Source organism: Canis lupus, chromosome 1 (genome assembly GCF_048164855.1).
Source record: "Canis lupus baileyi chromosome 1, mCanLup2.hap1, whole genome shotgun sequence".
NCBI classification, from domain to species: domain Eukaryota; kingdom Metazoa; phylum Chordata; class Mammalia; order Carnivora; family Canidae; genus Canis; species Canis lupus.
Window position 1 is genome coordinate 109,056,933 of NC_132838.1, and position 18,110 is coordinate 109,075,042.

The window sequence follows — 18,110 nt, forward strand, 5'->3', positions numbered from 1 at the left end:
GGGTGGAAAACAGGCAGGGGGACACAGGGATGCCTCCAGGCCAACCACCCACGTGCACATACACACGCCAGGCACGGGCTGACACTCTGACATGCGAGGCCCAGACTGTGTGTGTACAAAGTCAGGCAACACTCACCCCCGATACTCCCCATCTTCAGAGACACCAACAACCCTGCAAACACACGCCGGGCCCCAGGGCATAGCACATCCCCGGGCATCGCCCCACAACCAGACAAGCCAGATGCGCGCGCGCACGCAGATGGCTTCAGACCAGGCACAGAGCATCCTCGGCTCCCGGGGGAGAGAAGTTAGGGGGCCCAGAGCCAGAAGAGAAACTAAAATAGGGGGTCTGGTTCGAGACCTCCCAGCCTCCAGTTCTCTCCTCTGTGTGCTCGTCTCCTAGAGACAGACGGACAGAGACCAAGAGAGAGAGACAAAGAGACAGAGAGACAAAGAGGGAAGGGCAAGGAGAGGAAGGGAGCGGGGACGCGGAGCCGGGCAGCGGGGCCGGGCGGGCGGGCGGAGACCTGCGGCGGCGGCGGGGAGGCCCGCGCGGGGGGCGGGGGGCGGGGGGCCGGGGTGGGGACCCGGGGAGACCCCGACACAAAGGCCGCCCTGAGGGCGGCGGCGCCGGGGGTGGGGGGAGGGCGAGGCGGAGGGGAGGCAGGCGGGAGGCGGGAGGGGAGGTGGGGGAGGGAGGGGAGGGGAGGGGAGGGGAGGGGAGGGGAGGGCCGCCCGCCCCGCCCGCGGCCCAGCCACCGGCGGACAGCGGGTTAAGCATCTCGATGTGGAACTTCCGGATGTGACCACAGAGAGAGGGAGAGACCGGGAGAGACCGGGAGAGACCGGGAGGCGGGGAGACACCGAGCCGCCCAGCCGCCCGCAGCCCTCCGGCCCGCCGCCGGGACCCCGCGCGGGGACCCCCGCCGCCCGCGCCCCCGCCCCGCGCCCCCGCCCCGCGCCCCGCCGCCCCCTCCCCGTCTCCCGGTCCTCGGCCTCGGGCCGCTCCGATCCTCCCGGGACCCGGGGCGGGGGTGGGGGCGGGGAGGGACCGGGGGCCCGCGCCCCCGCTCACCCCTGCCCCCGCCGGCATGAGCCCCTCGCCGTGACCCCCGGGGGGGGGAGGGCGCCGGGGGTCCATGCGCGCAGCCTCCGCGCTGCCCGGCGCCGGCCACTGACGGCGGCGGGGGTCGGGGGGCCGGGCCCCCGGTCTCCCGCCCCACCCGCTGGCGTCCGCACCGCGGCCCGTCGGGGGCCGCTGCCCCGGGCTGCGCCCGCCCCGCCGGCCAGGCCCTGGAGGGACCCGGGAGCTGCCGCCGGCTTCAGCCCATGGCCGGGAGGGTAGGTCTGGGGCCGCGCACCCGTCCCGCCCCCTCCTCCGTCTCTTTCTCTGCCTCCCTCCCGTCTCTCTGCCCCCGGCTCTCCCCTGTCTCTGCTCGGGGTCTCCCCTTCTCTCCACCCCTGGGTCTCCCGTGTCTCTGCCCCGGGTCTCCCCCTCTTTCGGGCTGGGGTCTCCCCCTCTCTCCGGCTGGAGTCTCCTCTCTCTGTCCCCGGGTCTCCCCTGTTTTTGCTCCGGGTCTCCCCCTCTCTCCACCCTGGTGTCTCCTCCTCTCTCTGCTCTGGCTCTCCCCTGGCTCTGCTCCGGTCCCCGCTCTCTCCAGCCAGGGTCTCCTCCTCTCTCCACCCCTGGGTCTCCTCTCTCTGGGCCCCCCCACCCTGGGTCTCCCCTGCCCCTGGGTCTCCTGCTCCATGCCGGTCCGTTCTGCCACCCACTTTCCCCTTCTGCCCTCCCCAGTCCTCCCCTCCGGTCTACTTTTGTTCCAAGTCCTCCTGAGGGTTAGGGGTGGGGACAGTGCTGGGGGAGGGGGTGTCTCACCAGGCGGGGCCAGAGGTTCTGTCTTCTTTGGTTCTGAGGATGGGGAGAGCAGAGGAGATGAGGTGAGGAGGTGAGTATGCACCTTTGGGGGTGCAGGGGGTGGGGACGTGGCAGGATGTCAGGATCCCATTGCCCGTCTTAGGAGGTGCGAGGCATGGCGCGGAAATGTTGGATTCAACTTTGGGGCTCAGGAGAAGTTAGGAGAGGAGGAAGAGAAAGACACGGAGAGAGGGACACACACACACACACACACACACACACACACACGGACCCCTGGGTGCCAGGGCGCCCCAGGGCGGGGATGCCTGCGTCCTTCTGTTGGAATCTCTGCTTCTCTGAGCCATTTCCGAAGCGCAGGGACAGGGCTTGGCCTGGGTGCCTAAGGTCCCCCGGCCTCCGCAGCCTGCGTGCTTGTGTGATGACAGCGCTTCGCTCTGGGCCGATTGCACAAGTGGGTTTCTGCGGTCGTGCAGGTTTACGCTTTGGTTCAACAAGTGTTTGTGGAATGTGTGCCAGGTGCTGTGCAGAATGCCTCCTTCATTCATTCATTCATTCATTCATTTATTGACCCACTCATTCTTTCATTGCTGCATCTGGTGTTTGGCTCTGTGTGTGTGGGGGGGTGCATTCACATGGCAAGGGGCGTGTGACAGGTTGTTAAGGCACACTCAGATGTGCATATGTGATAACTATGAGATGAAATTGAAGTTGGGGTGGACAGTGTAGACATACATTTATGCATAAATGATGTGCTGCTGTTGTGGTAAGTGTCCATGAGTGAGCCTCTCTCTCTCTCTCTCTCTCTCTCTCTCTCTCTCCTGTATCTTCTCTCCTCCATCCTCTCTGTCCTCCCCTGTGTCTCTCTCTTGCATCTTGCTCCTAGTCTCTCTCTCCACACTCTCTCACCTCCTGCCTACCCTCCTGGCTCCGGGAGGAGCTGGGAGTTACATCAGCTGATCCCTGACCCCCACCCACCCCAACCCTTAGACCTGAGATCTGGGTCATCTCTCTCCTCTGGACCTTTCTGCCCACACATTGAGAATCTGGGAGGGGACATTTTTCACAGGCCAGGCGTATAAGAGAAGACCCTGGGACAGGACCTTTAGCTCCACCCCAGCCCCATGGGACCATGGGTCCAAAGCTGGCAGGGCTCAGACACGGAGAATGGAAGGGCTGACTCTGGGGACAGGGAGGGGCCTCTCCTGGGTGCCAGGGTAGAGCTTTCCTGATGCCTCCTTGGGGCTCTCCCCCTCTCGCCTCCCCCCAGTATGATGAGCTGCCCCACTACCCAGGCATCGTGGACAGCACCGCAGCCCTGGCTGGCTTCTCGGAGGCAGTGGCCTCAGCACCGAGAGCCCCGGGGCCCTATGGCCCCCACCGGCCTCCCCAACCCCAGCCCCCGGGCTTGGACAGTGATGGCCTGAGGAGAGAGAAGGATGAGATCTACGGGTGAGTCGGGGCAGGACTGAAGGCTCCGTGGGGTCTTGGGATGCGGGCTCCTTTCTCTGACTTTCCTTGCTCTGTCTTGGTCTCTCCATGTCTTCCTCTGGGTCTTCTGTCCCTCCCCCCAGGTGCCCCACACTCCGCACATCCCCTCCTTCCCCTCACGAACCTTCTCTCCTGCTTCCCCCAGACACCCGCTCTTCCCACTGCTGGCCCTGGTCTTTGAGAAATGTGAACTGGCCACGTGCTCGCCCCGTGACGGGGCCGGGGCTGGGGTGGGCGCACCTCCAGGCGGTGACGTGTGCTCCTCTGATTCCTTCAATGAGGACATCGCTGCCTTTGCCAAGCAGGTGGGCACCCCCCTCTGCTGTGTGTGCTGGGGGGGTGGGCAGTGAGCAGAGGTGGGAAGGACACGGGACGCGCCCTCCCCGGACTCTCTCTTCCTCCCAGGTCCGCTCTGAGAGGCCTCTCTTCTCTTCCAACCCGGAGCTGGACAATCTGGTGAGACCTGCACCCTCCCCGATGCCCCTTCCTCCTGTCCCCCCCTCCAAGGCCCTGGGGTTGGTTGTGGCCACCTGTAGAGAGGTCACCTAACACGCTTTTTCAAACAGCCATCATTGTTGCCCATTTGCAGTGAGTCTAGCCAAGAGCTTGAGAACGGGGATGGATGGCCTGGCTTCCAATCCGAGCTCTGCCACTCACTAGTTCTGTGACCCAGGACACGGAGCCGCATCTCCCCGTGCCTCAGTTTCCTCCTCTGTAGCTAGGAGAGATTCCTGTGTGTGGATAAAATGGGGCTAACAGGAGTCTGGCTCTTAGAACAGCACCTGGCACAGACCAGGGACTCAGTAGGCATTTAGCTGTGCTTCAGCCGGGACAACCGAGCCCACGCCGGGATGGGTGCGGGGACGAGTGCAGGAACAGGGCTGCAGCGGGGAGAGGACAGAGGAGAGGGGCAGGGAAGGAGAAATACCCCCACTTCTCCCTTTCTTTTGCTTTCTGGCTCCCGCCGGGGCTTCCTATTGGCTGAGCCCTTTGGCAAAGGGCTCTGGGAAATGTAGTTTACAGTCAAAGTGGGAAGTGGAGCAGGGGGCAGGGGGCTGAGATGGGGTATTATAGCGGGACTTCATGCAACGGATCAAAAGGATTTTCTGTCTCTTCCACCTCTTGCTTCTCTTTCTTTGTCTCTGACTCTCTCACGTTCCATCTTCCCTTAATTCTGGGTCTCTGTTCTCTGTTGCTCTCTGCGCCCCCCCTTCTGTCCCTCTCTGCCTCTCTGTCCTCTGTCTTTGTCATTCTAACTCACTCTTTCCCTTCCTCCCTCTCCTCTCACCTTCCTCTTCCCCTTGTCCTTCACCCTCTTTCTCTTTCTTTCCTTCCCTCCTCCCCAACCTTCTCCTCTCCCTCCTCCCCTCCCTCCTCCTCCTCTTGTCCTTCTCCCTCTCTCTCCTTCCCTCTGCCCCTCCCTCCTCCCCTCCTCTGTCTCTTCCCATCTCCATCTCTGTTTTCAGATGATACAGGCCATTCAGGTGCTCCGCTTCCACCTGCTGGAGCTGGAGAAGGTGAGTGCTTCTCACTTCCCCTCCCACCCTCGCCTGCCCCCCCATCCCTCCCCTTCTCACCCCTTCCACCCCTCCTTCAGGCTCTCTGCCCACTGGAGCTGGAGCAGAATGCTGCCCCCACCCCTGTACACCCCAGCCCTGGCCCCCGGGTGGCCCCCCCAGTACCCCGGTGCCCCCTCAGGTCCACGACCTGTGCGACAACTTCTGTCACCGCTACATCACCTGCCTCAAGGGAAAGATGCCCATCGACCTGGTCATCGAGGATCGGGATGGCGGCTGCAGGGAGGACCTCGAGGACTACCCGCCCTCCTGCCCCAGCCTCCCAGATCAGGTGGGTCAGGGATGGGGCGCCGGGCATCACCCCATGACCAAAGCCCTGAGCAGACATAGCCGGGCTACCGCGTGAAGGAGCACACGCACCCCCAGCCTCAGGCAGCCACAGCCAGACATGTGTGAGCACGGGGCACACGCCAGCGATGCCACAGCTACACAGACCGGAACACAGCTGGATGGCAGTGCGCGCGCGCACACACACACACACACACTCCCATAGACTCAGCTACACCCACACAGTGTCAGACACAGCTACACAACTCACTGACGGCCATTCTCACTCACAGCTAGACAACAGCACGTACCACACACTCAAACACACACATCCCAGCCGCGTAACAGTGTCACACAGCATATCACCTGACTGAGACCCACGCTTGTAGAGCACATCCGGCCTCACAACAGCCACATGGAGGTAAACGGAGCCAAGCGGCCCCAGATCCTGCCACACAAACTCAGACACGGCCACACTCAGACCCAGGCCTCCACGCGCGCATACATGTGGCACCCTCCCCACATCACAGCTGGACTGCGGCCCCAGGCACACGCACCATGCCACCCAGCAGCCCAAGCCCCAGAGGCAGATGGATGAGTTTTGTTGACAATCCCATAAACATCAGCGCAGATCCTGTATTTTTTTTTAAGATTTTATTTATTTATTCATGAGAGACACACAGAGAGGCAGAGACACAGGCAGAGGGAGAAGCAGGCTCCCTGCGGGGAGCTCGATGCAGGACTCAATCCCAGGACCCCAGGATCATGACCTGAGCCGAAGGCAGATGCTCAACCACTGAGCCATCCAGGCGTCCCAGCAGCACAGATCCTAAACAGGGCCACCCCCACATGGTGGTCATGCTACCAGCACACACAGCAATGATACAACATGACACCTGCACCCAGACACAGGCACGCAGTTGTACTGCACGTAGACTCAGGCATGCTGCACACAGCAGTCACAGGGACCCTCTGGCCCACATGTGCCCCGTAATCTGCACATGCTCCACTAGAGCCCCCACTCAGAGACATAGCCGTACTCCGTATCTTCACCCGGCCTCCCATACACACCCATGGCAATGCTCCAGCCCCATGGAGTCACAAAGCCTCCTGTGCCATAACCACACACACTGTCTCACAAAGAGGACAGCCATTAAAAAAAAAAAAAAAAAAGAGGACAGAGGACAGCCAACCCCTCAAACAACAGCCACGAACTTAGAAAAACGTGGCCTACACAGCCACTTGGCCATCTCAAATGGGACACAACTACATATCAGTCCCGCTGTGTGTCTCAGCTCCACACATGTAACTCTCAACCATGCCATCTCGGGCACAGGCACAAGCACACTGACATGCACCACACAGCAGTCGCGAGACAGCATCAGGCACACTGATGGGGAACAGCCGGAGGTGACGGTGGCAGCCAAGCTCAGGAGCCTTCAGTTTGCACATCCGTCCACCATGCACTCACACACACAATTCCACACAGACATACCACACCTGGAGAAGCCTTCTCTGAGCTTTGGCATCTCTAGCTCTGCCCCTGCAGGACACAGATGATGCAGCACCCGGCAGTGGGCCATGTCGGGCAGGGCTGGCAGGGTGGAGGGCAGTCAGCAGGGCAGGTGGGGTACTGGGTCTGCCTCTCAACAATTGAACTGATCCTTTAACCAAATGATAAAGAGGTGTTGATGCAATCTCTGGGGGGGCGGGGCAGCCTCCCTAGGACACAGAGCTGGGCCCTGGGCAGGCGGATCCAATGCATTGTCAAGTTCCTCAAAATGTATCAGAGTTTGGACTAAAGAAAGCGCAACCCGAACTGCCCCCCCTTCATCCATCTGCAATTCAGAGACCCACCCCCCATCTGAAAAGTGAAAGTTGTGTTTTATCCCCTAGAAGTTTAGTGCAAACTCATTTGGCAGCAAAGTCTGACCTGAACTAATGAGAGGCTATTTATAGCCTTTATTTATTCCACTCAGTTAAATATTCATCCATTTTGCTGCAGAAATGTTAATGAGTTCGATGACGAGGTTAAGCCCCGGCCCCCGCTGGGGGTGTTATGAACTTCGAGGCTCGTCGGAGCAGGGATTTACTGTCTATAGCTGGCAAGGGTTCCAGGGGCGCCCCGCTGGCTCCATCCATAGACCAGGTGACTCTTGATCTTCAGGGTCGTGAGCTTGAGATTACTTTTAAAAATAAATAAATATGTGAAAAGTTCTGAATTCTGCAACACTGCTGGCCCCCAAGGATTTCAGATAAGATGCTGTGGACCTGTATAAGCACATCTTTACTGGACAATTACAATGCGCCTTTCTTTTTTGTGTGTGTGCTGAAACCCAGGATTGAAACTTTGCACTTTTTTTTTTTTTTTTTAAGATTTTACTTATTTATTCATGAGAGACACAGACACAGGCAGAGGGAGAAGCAGGTTCCCTGGAGAGAGCCCAATGCAGTACTCGATCCCAGGACCCTGGGATTGCGACCTGAGCCAAAGGCAGACGCTACACTACTGAGCCACCCAGGTCCCCCAAAAGCTTTGTGCCTTTGATGTAAACCAGCTCACTGAGCCCTCACCACACTCTGTGAGGTGGGGACAGGTGTTGTCCTCTGTTTTCCAGTTGAGGAAACAGGCACAGAAAAGCGAAGCACATTACCCAAGGTCACACAGCCAGGAAAGAGGCAGGGACAGGCGTTACCCTCAGGGGTCCCAGCTCCAGAGCCCATGGCCTCAGCCACTGTGCTATCTAGTGCCCCCAAGCCTTGGCACTGACCTCCAGCTCTTGTTTTCCAGAATAATGCATGGATTAGAGACCATGAGGACAGCGGATCTGTACATTTGGGGACCCCGGGTCCATCCAGTGGGGGCCTCGCCTCCCAGAGTGGGGACAACTCCAGCGACCAAGGTAAGAAGCCTGGGAGGTGAAGGGGAAATGTGGAGGTTGGTCTGAGGATTGAAGTTAGACAGCAAGTAGTATTTCCAGAGGCGCGAGGACGACTGGAGTGTGGAGCGCTCTCTTGGGGGAGGGTTCTGGGTCCCCCTGGCCTCTTCCCTCACTGCCCACCATCACAGCATGCCTATCCCCCCTCAGGAGACGGACTAGACACAAGTGTGGCCTCTCCGAGTTCTGGGGGAGAGGACGAGGAGCTGGACCAGGAGCGGCGGCGGAATAAGAAGAGGGGGATCTTCCCCAAGGTGGCTACCAATATCATGAGAGCCTGGTTGTTTCAGCACCTCTCGGTGAGAGCCCTGGGGCCCAGATGCAGGGTGGGCATAGGGTGCGAAGGAAAAGGATGGCTGCACAGAGGCCGAGGCCCTGAGAGAGACCCAGAGATGGGAGACTGAGGCACGGGGGCGGGGTATTGAGGGTAAATCTCAAAGGGGAGAGCATCTGTGAGTGCAACCTGTGGTGCTTCTAAAGGCTCGAAACTCACCCAGTCCTGCCCCCAACCCACCCGCCCCCCATCAGTCATCACCAAATAGAGCCTATGATGGATGGGGCTGTGAGGAGTAGGTGAGGAGCCTAGCGGTCTCCTAGCCAGAAGTGGGTGCAGATGCAGGCAGTTTAGCCCTAACCAGTGCACCACGCTGCATCGGGGTGGGGTAGGGGGAGAGCGGGGAAGATACAGACAGGAAGAGAGTCAGGGAGTCGGGGAGTCACAGAGGGACGGGGACAGGGACAACGAGAGACACGCACAGATCAGGACCCTGACAGACTCAGAGAGGGCCCGTGCTGGGTTTTGCCTCTTCCAAGTCTCCGAGCCGAGCCCCCACCCTGAGCTTCGGTCTCCCTAATGAAACCGGTCAATTAGCATCTAATTGCTGGAAGAGGCGGGGCGCCCACAGGCATAATTGCCTGAAGCTTGGCTCCACTTCCCTCCACTGGGCCCTGGGGGAGCCTGGAGCGGCTCAGACGAGCTGGCTCTCCAGGCCCTGCTCCAGCCTAGGCTCACCATCCCCACGGGGCCAGGCCTTGGGGCTCAGGTGGCAGGCTGGGCAGGCAGGGTGATTCTTGCTGGTGGCCACAGCACCCGTACCCCTCGGAGGAGCAGAAGAAACAGCTGGCGCAGGACACGGGGCTCACCATCCTGCAGGTCAACAACTGGTGAGCAGCGCGGGAGGCTTGCGCGGGTCGCCGAGCCCCCAGCCCCGGGCGGGAGGCCGGGCGCTGTCCGCGGTGCTGAAGGAGGCTCCCGAGGCCCTGGGAGCCTCTCCGACCCCCCGCCGCATCCCGGTCCTCTCCTTCCAGCTCTGTCTACGTGTGTTCTTTTCTGCCTCTCCCCTACTTCCTCTTACACCTTCCTTTTATTTCCATAACCCTCTCCCAGGTTCATTAACGCCCGGAGACGCATCGTGCAACCAATGATCGATCAATCCAACCGCACAGGTACAGGGAGAAGCTGGGGAGAGAGGGCCTAATGCTCTCCGGGGACGTATCAACGCTGGGACCCGCCTATCCAGGGTCTCAGCCTGCACCCCTCCACCTCCCTGCCAGGGCAGAGTGCAGCCTTCAGCCCAGAGGGTCAACCCATGGGGGGCTACACGGAAGCTCAGCCACACATGACTGTCAGGCCTCCAGGTAAGGCCACGCCCCAACACGCCAGGCCCCGCCTCCAAATGAAGGTTTCCCCCACCTTCTGGGATTAAGTGCATGAGTAATACAGTAATTCACTTGCATAACTGTGGAGCTGGAGAGGTGATCGTAGATTTCCTGATGCCCACTTTTTCCGAGCTGAGTTTGCTCCTTCCAGGTCTGCCCATCCATTGGAAGGCTCTACTTTTCCTTAAAGGACTAGTTCCTTTTTAAAAAATACTTTGTTTATTTTATTTTAGGGAGTGCACGCACACGAGGGCGAGCAAGGGCACCCCTGTGCACATGAGTGGGAGGAGTAGGGGAAGGGAGCAGCAGGGGGTAGGACAAAAACAGACCCCGCATTGAGTGCAGAGCCAGATGGAGAGCTTGATCTCACGACCCTGAGATCATGACCTGAACTGAAATAAAAAATCCGTAGCTCAATCGCTCAATCGACTGAGCCACCCAGGCACCCCAGGACTAGTACTTTCTTAAATGATGACTCAGTGTGTCCTGATAGAGGGATTCCCTGGGGAAGGAGCAGGTGGGAGGGGCATATGGGGATGTCTGGTGAAGAACCACAACCCTCCTCTCTTGTCTTCCAGGGTCGATGGGAATGAGTTTGAACCTAGAAGGAGAGTGGCATTATCTATAGATTCAGGACAAGTGTGAGTGTCCAATGTCTAGGGATTCTGGGTTAGGGGTTGTGCAGCTCTCAAACTTTGGTAAGACCTCCAGATTCCAATATTGGGCCCCTCCAGAGCAGGATCAGCATGGGTCCCTGAACTGAGGGTTCTCCAAGGCTTCATGGGAAGATAATCCATCCATCCATCAATCAGCTCATCCATTTGTCTATATATTTATCCACCCATCAATCATCCATCTACCCACTATCCATCCAAACATACATCCACTCACTGTCCATTAATCTATCTACCCACCTACCCATTCATCCATCCACCTCTATACTGATCTGCCCACCCACACATCCACCCACTTAACCACACATTCACTTACTACCCACCTACCCATGAGCCATCCATGCATCCATCTACCACTTGTCATCCATCAGAAAATGCATCAACCCACTCATCCACTTACCTCTACCCACTAATATGTCCACCTACCATACTGTCACCCATCTACCTACCCACCCAATCATCCCCACATCTATCCATTCATACATCTCCAACATATATTAAACCCTCATTCGATATCCTGACCATAGTCAGGGAGGGTCCTGGTCTTGAGAAGATTTGGGCTTTTGAGGAAATGGACATCAGAAAGGAATGAGTGTCCAGAGCAACAGCTGAAACAATAAAACACAGCTTGTTCAGAGGAGGGAGACATCATCTATCTCTGAGATATCAGGAAAGACTTCATAGAGGAAGTGACTTCTGTTTTGGGCCTTGAAGGATAAATACGAGTCCACTGGGTAGAAGTGAGGTGCAAGGAAGTAGGGTACATTCATTTACTCCCCCAGGTCTTAAAACTTTAGAGCATCTTCTCAGTCTTCATAAAAACCCCAAGAGGGAGAAATTATTATTTTCATGTTACAGATGAGAAAATTGATGCATAGAAAGAAGAGGTCACTTGTACAGGTTCACTCAGTTCAGAAAAGCCAAGGGAATAGCCTGTGCAAAGGCCCAGGGTTGAGAGGCTGCCTGGAATTTCTAAAACGCAAATCAGATCTTGAGCCCCTTTGGATTAAAGCTCTTCTGTGGCTCCCTTATGCCCTCTAGATGAAGTCCAGAGTCTTTAGTTTAGCACCTCTTCATTCTTTCATTCATTTAATGCACATTCCCTGAGCACTTCTGTGCCTGCCCTGTGCTGGGAACATAGCAGTGACCATGACAGCCCAGCCCTGCCCTCACGAGGCTCACTGTCCAGTGGGGGAGACAGACCTGTCTTTGGACAGTGATGACCCAATGTAGGCAGGGCTGGGATGAAGGAACTCAGGGACTGGAGGAGCCCAGAGTGGGCATCAGACCCAGGATGGAAGGTTTAGGGAAAATGTCCTGGAAGAGGGGACTTTGTAGCCGAGACCAAGGAGAATGGAAGGAGTGAGGCGGGAGAGGAGGGAATAGTATATGCAAAGGCCAGTGCACTTAGCAACCTCACAGCTATGAGACGGCCCCCCTGCCCCTGTCACCACTGCGTGAGGGGGAAGGAGGACCTAGCTGAGCTGGTGCCAGCAGGCTGGGTGGGTGAATAATGAACTCAGGGCCAACAGAAAGTCTGGGAGATGGGAGCAGAGACCTAGGAGGGCTTGGGCACCCAGGGGCACGAGGGCAGGAGCCTGGGGAGGAGAGATGCACATGTTTGTTCAGGGCCCGGCAGGTCAGTGGGGGTCTCAGCTCTGCCCTGGCCAATCCAGGACAGGTGTGGCCTGGTCTGAGTGCCAGGGGACCTCAGAGATCAGAAGAGGTGGAGGGGGTTCTCAGTCTCTCTCCTTGTCTTCTTTTCTCTTCCTTGGTCTTAACTGTGCCGTGGGGCCAGGTCCCTCCACACTTCCTGACTTGGCGTCTCGTCCCCTCTCCACAGACCCCAGCGTCCGGACTGTGACCACCAGGCTCACACCTTGTTCCGGTCCCCACCTGGTTCCCGACTTCAGGACCCCACCTCCTAAGGCCCCCCCAATGCAATGCCTACCTCCCTGGGGCCCTGCCGGGACACGGGGGCCTGAGCGCCCACTTGAGGGTCTCTCAAGGACAAAGACAAGGCCTCCAGGCCCTGCACCCTGCTTCTGCCCTCACCTCTGCCTGGAACCCAACCTGAGCTCCTGGGCCTGGGTCTTCAGAAGATGGTGGCTGGGGGTTCCCCACCTCCAGGCTGCAGAAGAGACTGGCGGTGGGCTGGGGAGGTCAGGGAAGGAGGGTCAGCCGGATCCGACATTTGGGAGAGGTCCCCTGGTCCTCCTAGCCCACTCCCTGCCCTTCTCTCCCCCTACCTCCCTTCACTGACGTCTTCTACTTTTTTTTTTAATGATAAAGTCTTAAAAACAAAAAAGCCACCGACCTGAGTTCTTTCTCTTTCGAGATTCCAATTCTCATCAATTTGAAGCTCATGAATTACCAATTATAATAATAATTAGATACTCTTTACCCCCATGCTCTTCCGACACACAGTATCAATCGGCTATGGCTGTGTAACAAACCACCGCAAAGCTTTGTGGTTCAAAACGCCACCTACTTTTTAGCTCCTTATTTTACGAGTTGGTATATGAGGCTCTGCTGGGCGGTTCTTGTGATTTCAACAGGGCTCTGCTTGTGTATCTGTGGCCAGAGATGGGTCAGCACCGGGGCTCTGCTGGCCGGCCCCAGGGGCAGCAGGAGTGGCCTTGACAAGCAGACTGTCCAGTTTATTCACACAGAGGCTCGGTAGGACCCCAGGAAAGCACAGGCCTCCTGAGGCCCCCAGCTGAGGTCTGACACCAGTTATCTCTGCTGCGTTCTCTTGGCCACAGATTTCAAGGCCAGCCCAGATTAAAGGGAGGAGCCATAGACTCCACCCCTTACAGGGCGGGGCCGGGGGGGGGCTGCAAACTCAGCACAAGAGCCGGGGTCACTTTTGCATCAGTCTCCCACACTGTGGCTCACAGATGACTTTCTTCATCTGTCCCATGGGGCATAAACACAGTTACCCAGGGCTGTCCTTGGAAACACTCATGTGTGGCCAACAGGCTGGACTGCAGGGAAGTCATGAACCTAGACTCCAGCCCAAGCTGCCGGGGTTCAAATTCTTGCTTTGCCCCCATCCAGCTCCGTGATACTCCCTTGGACTGAGCAAATCTGAGCCTAGAAACGTGAGACCTGCAGAGCCCACCTCCAAACACCACTCACTCACATACTCATCTTTTTTTTTCTGTTAAGATTTTATTAGAGCATGTGTCTGAGTGGTGGGGGAACCAGCAGGGCAGAGGGAGAGGGGGAGGAAGGAACAGACACCTGCAGTGAGCCTGAGTGGGGCTCCACCTGAGGACACTGAGACCCTGACCTGAGCCAAATTAAGAGTCTAGGCTCCACCCACTGGGCCACGCAGGCACCCCTCACATGCTCGCCTCCTAAGATACAGCAGCCTCTGGACCCTCATAATGCAAACAGGGAAACTGAGGCCCGGTTAGGCCTGTGAACCACAGAGGCCTTCACCCTCGCCAAAAAAGTGCACGGAGATCAAACCGCCCTCACAGGAACCTCAGCTGCTGCCAACTTCAAGAACTGACAATTTTGGGCAGCCCCGGTGGCACAGCGGTTTAGCTCCGCCTGCAGCCCAGGGTGTGATCCTGGAGACCCGGGATCGAGTCCCATGTCGGGCTCCCTGCATGGAGCCTGCTTCTTCTGCCTGTGTCTCTGCCTCGCTCGTTCTGTGTCTCTCATGAATAAATAAAATCTTAAAAAAAAAAAAAAAAAAGAACTGACAATTTTGCTGTTTTGTTCCCAAGACGCCGTGGAGCTTGGTGCAAACTGAGTTGGATTTGGACCCTTGCTTGTGTAAAATAGCACAGTCCCCCTCTCTGGTCTCCGTCCCGGCTGCTCAAGGATGCAGGAGCAGCCAAACCAAAGCACCCCCCTTCCAGCTGCTGCCTGGGGTCGCATCGTTGCCCCATTTTAACATCTCCCTCACTCCCCCAATTCTCTTGGCCAATCATTTGCCTGTTTCATTATCGGGTTGAACCTCAGCCCTGCCAGCACCCGGTGTGCAGCAGGTGCCCAGGGAACCACAGGTGAAGGGCAGAGGAAGAGTGCAGTTGAGTCGCATTCACTCCGGCCACAGGTATCTCCAGGTCCGCCCCGCAAGTGGCCCAGCAAATGAGCGCATGGTTTATTTATTTTAAAGATTGTATTTATTTATTCATGAGAGACACACAGAGAGGCAGAGACCCAGGCAGAGGGAGAAGCAGGCTCCCTGCGCAAAGCCCGATGTGGGACTCGATCCCAGGACTCCAGAATCATGGCCTGAGCCAAAGGCAGACGCTTAGCCCACGGAGCCACCAGGCACCCCAGAGTGTACGGTTTAGACTGCGAGGTGACAGGATAGAGAGCAGGGTGGAGGCGGAGGGGGGGGGGCAGTCACCTGCTGCGGGCTGCCTGCCAGGCTCCGTGCTAGGAGCTGCGCACCTGCCAACCTGGTAGCCCTCAGCACTGAGAAAGTACATCACTGTCCCCATTTCCCAGATGAGGAAACTGAGGCCTAGAGGTGAAATGCCCCGCCCGCGCCCCTCCCCCGCCCAGGGTCACACAGCTGGAGGCCGCGGATCTCGGTTCAGACACCTTGAGGGCAGGTGGGGGGAGGGCCCGGGGCGGGGGCGGGGGGAGGCCAGGTGGGCTGCCGGGGGAGGGCAGCGGGCGCTGCCTGTTGGGGGAGGGGGGACCCTGGACGCCCGCGAGTGGGGGAGGGGCAGCTCCCCTCCCCCTCCTCCACCTGCTCGGCGACTGGAAATGCCTCTCCTGCATCCTCCCTAATTAAACCAATTGGATGTGCCACCGGGGAGGAGGGAGCTTGGGCGGGGGTTAATTGTAACTAAAAATACCTCCCCCGTTTCCCGGGGTGAGGAAGCAGCGGCCGGCAGGGGTTCGGCCCGGGGAGCGGGCGGGGCCGGGCGGCGGGGCCTGTGCCTGCACAGCGCGCGTGTCGCGGGCGGCCGGCGGGGTCCCGGCTGCGGCTGTCCCCCCCGCCCCGCCTCCGTACGGGTCGCCGTCGGGCTGGAGCCGTGGCAAAGCGGGTCTCTGTACCCGGGGCCGCCCGGCGTGAGTCCGAGGCTCCTGTGAGCTCCTTTCCAGGGCAGCACGACCCGGGGGCCTCGGGGGGCCTCGCGGCTCGGAGGCCCGTGAACGGGGGGCCGGCAGTGAGCCCGGGCTCCCTCCAGGGGGCGCTGGGGAGCCGCGCAGGCGGTTTTGTTCGGAACCGCTTTATTGAGATGTAATTCACTCCCTACACCCTCGCCTTTAAAGCGTGCAGTTCGGTGGCTTGGGGGTTCAGAGCTGTGCGGCTGTAGAACGTTTCCATCACCCCGTTTCTATCCATCCCTTCTGGAAACCTTCTACCCGCCCCCCCCCGGCAGCCACGCCCCCGCCACCCCGACTCCCACCCAGGCGGCTACCGATCCACCTCCTGGCTCTGTGGATTTGCCTGCTGTGGGCGTTTCACAGGAATGAAATCATACACTAGATGGTTTTTTTTTTTTAACGCTTATTTGTTAGAGACGGGAGAGGGGCGGGGAGAGAGCCTCTAGCAGACCCCACGCTGAGCGCAGACCCACGTGGATCCCATCTCAACCCTGGAGTCAGAGCCTGAGCCCAAACCAGGAGTCCCACCTTCACCAACTATGCCACCCAGGTGCCCCCGCTCTTGTGTCTGGCTTCTTTCACTCAGCATAGTGTTCAAGGTTCATCCATGTTGTAGCCTGTCTAGTGCTTTGTTCCTTTTTGTGGCTGAATATGATCCCATTGATTTTGAGCAAACAGAGTCCGGTTTGTGCTTTGCGCTGAGCAGCCACGCAAAGGGCGAAGGGCGGGTTACGAGGGGTGATGTGAGTTGGGTTGTGTCTGCCAGAAAGATATACTCAAGTCCTAACTCCAGGACCTGCGACTGTGACCTTATCTGGAGATTGGATCTTGGCAGATGACCCAGTTAAGATGGGGTCATTGGTTGGAAGAAATTGAAAAATCAAATATTTTTGAAATCAAGTATTGAAAGATACTTGATTTTTCAATTTTGGGGGGAAATTTCACTACACACATGACATATTTTATATATAAATGACTATATATATTATATAAATACATAAGCCATATATAAAAACTTTATTAGGTAAACTCTACACCCAACCTGGGGCTCGAACCCTTGACCCCAAGATCAAGAGCTTCACGCTCTACCAACTAAGCCAGCAGGCTCCCTATACAGAATAAAAAGAACTCTTTCAAATCAATACAACTCCTTTATGAGTCAAAATCCTGAATATAAATTATGAAAAGTAGATAAACAAATGGCTAATAAGCCCATGAAAAGATACTCGGCCTCATCAGCCATCATGGAAATGCAAGCACAATCACAATAAATAACATTAGCACGGCTAATCGAAGCTCTCATGCGTGGCTGCTAGGAGCACACATGGCTAAAATGACTGGAAGTTGACTGCCAAGAAGCTACTAAAACTGAACCCGTATGTGTCCAGTGACCCAGTGACTCCACCGAAACGCGGATGTGTTCACCAAAGGCCACATGGACCGTGTGTTCCTAGGGGCATCATCACTGTAGCTGGCTCCCGGCCAAATGCCCATCAGCAAAGGAGCAAATTAAATAAAGTGTGATGAATTCGTGCAACAGAATGAATAAACCACAGCTCCACGCAACATGTTAGCAGAATATGCCAGACACGAGAGAGACCATTTTTATGAGGTTCTAGAATGGGCAATGCTAGGTGATGGCGTTAGAGGTCAGAGCGCTGGTGGCCCTGGGAGCCCCCCCACACTGGGCGGTGCTGGGGAACAGGAGCCAGGCTGCAGGGGGGCCCTGGTCATGGTTTGTGTGGATGCTGGTGGCACAGGCATGTTTCGTGTTCTGGGAAAATTCACCAGGCTGTTCATTGATGATTTGTGCACTTTCCTCTGTGTTATGCTTCGAGAGAAAGTTTTTAAAGGGTTGTTGAGTGAGTGCACGCACACTTTGCATTTTGAGAGATGCTGCGAAATTGAAGTTGTACCAAAGTCCCCTCAGGGTAGCTCGAAGTTCCCCTTTCCCCACATCCTCACCGCAGGGAGCTCTTGAATTTGAGCCAATCTGATGGGTGAGAAGTGAGGTTTCCAGGAGCTTTACTTCATGCAGCTGCGAGAATGTCCAGGCCCCAGACCTACCCGGAGTTTTGGGGCGGGTTTCGGAACAGACCTCTTTCCCCCTGGGGTGACTGATGGGTAATAAGAACTCCTGGTGCTGTTCAGGGCCATAAAATTCCCCCTGGGTGGGTGGGTGGGACTGTGACCCCTGGCTCCTCTGTTCCGGCAAATGCCGTGGTGGCCATATGTGGGTATTAAGAGTTTTCTCCCTTCTTCCAGAAGGTCCCTTCAGACCCCCTAGAATGGTTTTATTGGGTCAGAGCCCAGGAGATGCTTAAGTTTTTTTTGGCAGATACTGGCGAGCCTCCATCTTCACCACATCCCTACCAGTGTGTGTGTGTATGCAAGCACACGCACACACATAAATCAAAAGAACTGTTTCTTGCCAGTGGGACATTAATTTATGTGCTAACATGAAAAAGAAGGAAAAGAAGGAACAGTTCCAACAAGCTGTAATGTTCTTAGGAGATTTGGCTGGACACTGGGTGGGAGAAGCTCT

At 57.3% G+C, this 18,110-nt stretch overlaps 1 protein-coding gene across 5 annotated transcripts; it reads left to right on the top strand.

Annotated features, from left to right (window-relative positions):
- The first annotated feature begins 1,120 nt into the window (after positions 1-1,120).
- Positions 1,121-12,818, top strand: MEIS3 (Meis homeobox 3). 5 transcript variants are annotated; one of them, XM_072773560.1, is made up of 13 exons: positions 1,121-1,341; positions 3,144-3,325; positions 3,510-3,669; positions 3,770-3,820; positions 4,831-4,881; positions 5,063-5,212; positions 8,000-8,111; positions 8,298-8,446; positions 9,235-9,311; positions 9,535-9,593; positions 9,707-9,785; positions 10,385-10,447; positions 12,324-12,818. In XM_072773560.1, the coding sequence occupies exons 1-13, from the start codon at positions 1,330-1,332 to the stop codon at positions 12,406-12,408; spliced, it is 1,230 nt and encodes a 409-aa protein (XP_072629661.1). In that variant the 5' UTR covers positions 1,121-1,329; the 3' UTR covers positions 12,409-12,818. The 5 variants fall into 5 exon arrangements, with proteins under 5 accessions (XP_072629661.1, XP_072629637.1, XP_072629635.1 ...); XM_072773536.1 differs by lacking the exon at positions 1,121-1,341 and adding an exon at positions 1,997-2,327 and having other exon boundaries at positions 5,114-5,212; positions 12,324-12,816; XM_072773534.1 differs by lacking the exon at positions 1,121-1,341 and adding an exon at positions 2,000-2,327 and having other exon boundaries at positions 12,324-12,810.
- Positions 12,819-18,110: the final 5,292 nt, after the last annotated feature.

Excerpts from the sequence above, each read along its gene's own strand:
- MEIS3 (XM_072773534.1), top strand. The coding sequence starts at position 2,031 with ATGGCGCGGAAATGTTGGATTCAACTTTGGGGCTCAGGAGAAGTTAGG. Across the intron at positions 3,821-4,830 it reads ACCCGGAGCTGGACAATCTG|ATGATACAGGCCATTCAGGT; the intron begins GTGAGACCTGCA and ends CTCTGTTTTCAG. Across the intron at positions 8,112-8,297 it reads GGACAACTCCAGCGACCAAG|GAGACGGACTAGACACAAGT; the intron begins GTAAGAAGCCTG and ends ATCCCCCCTCAG.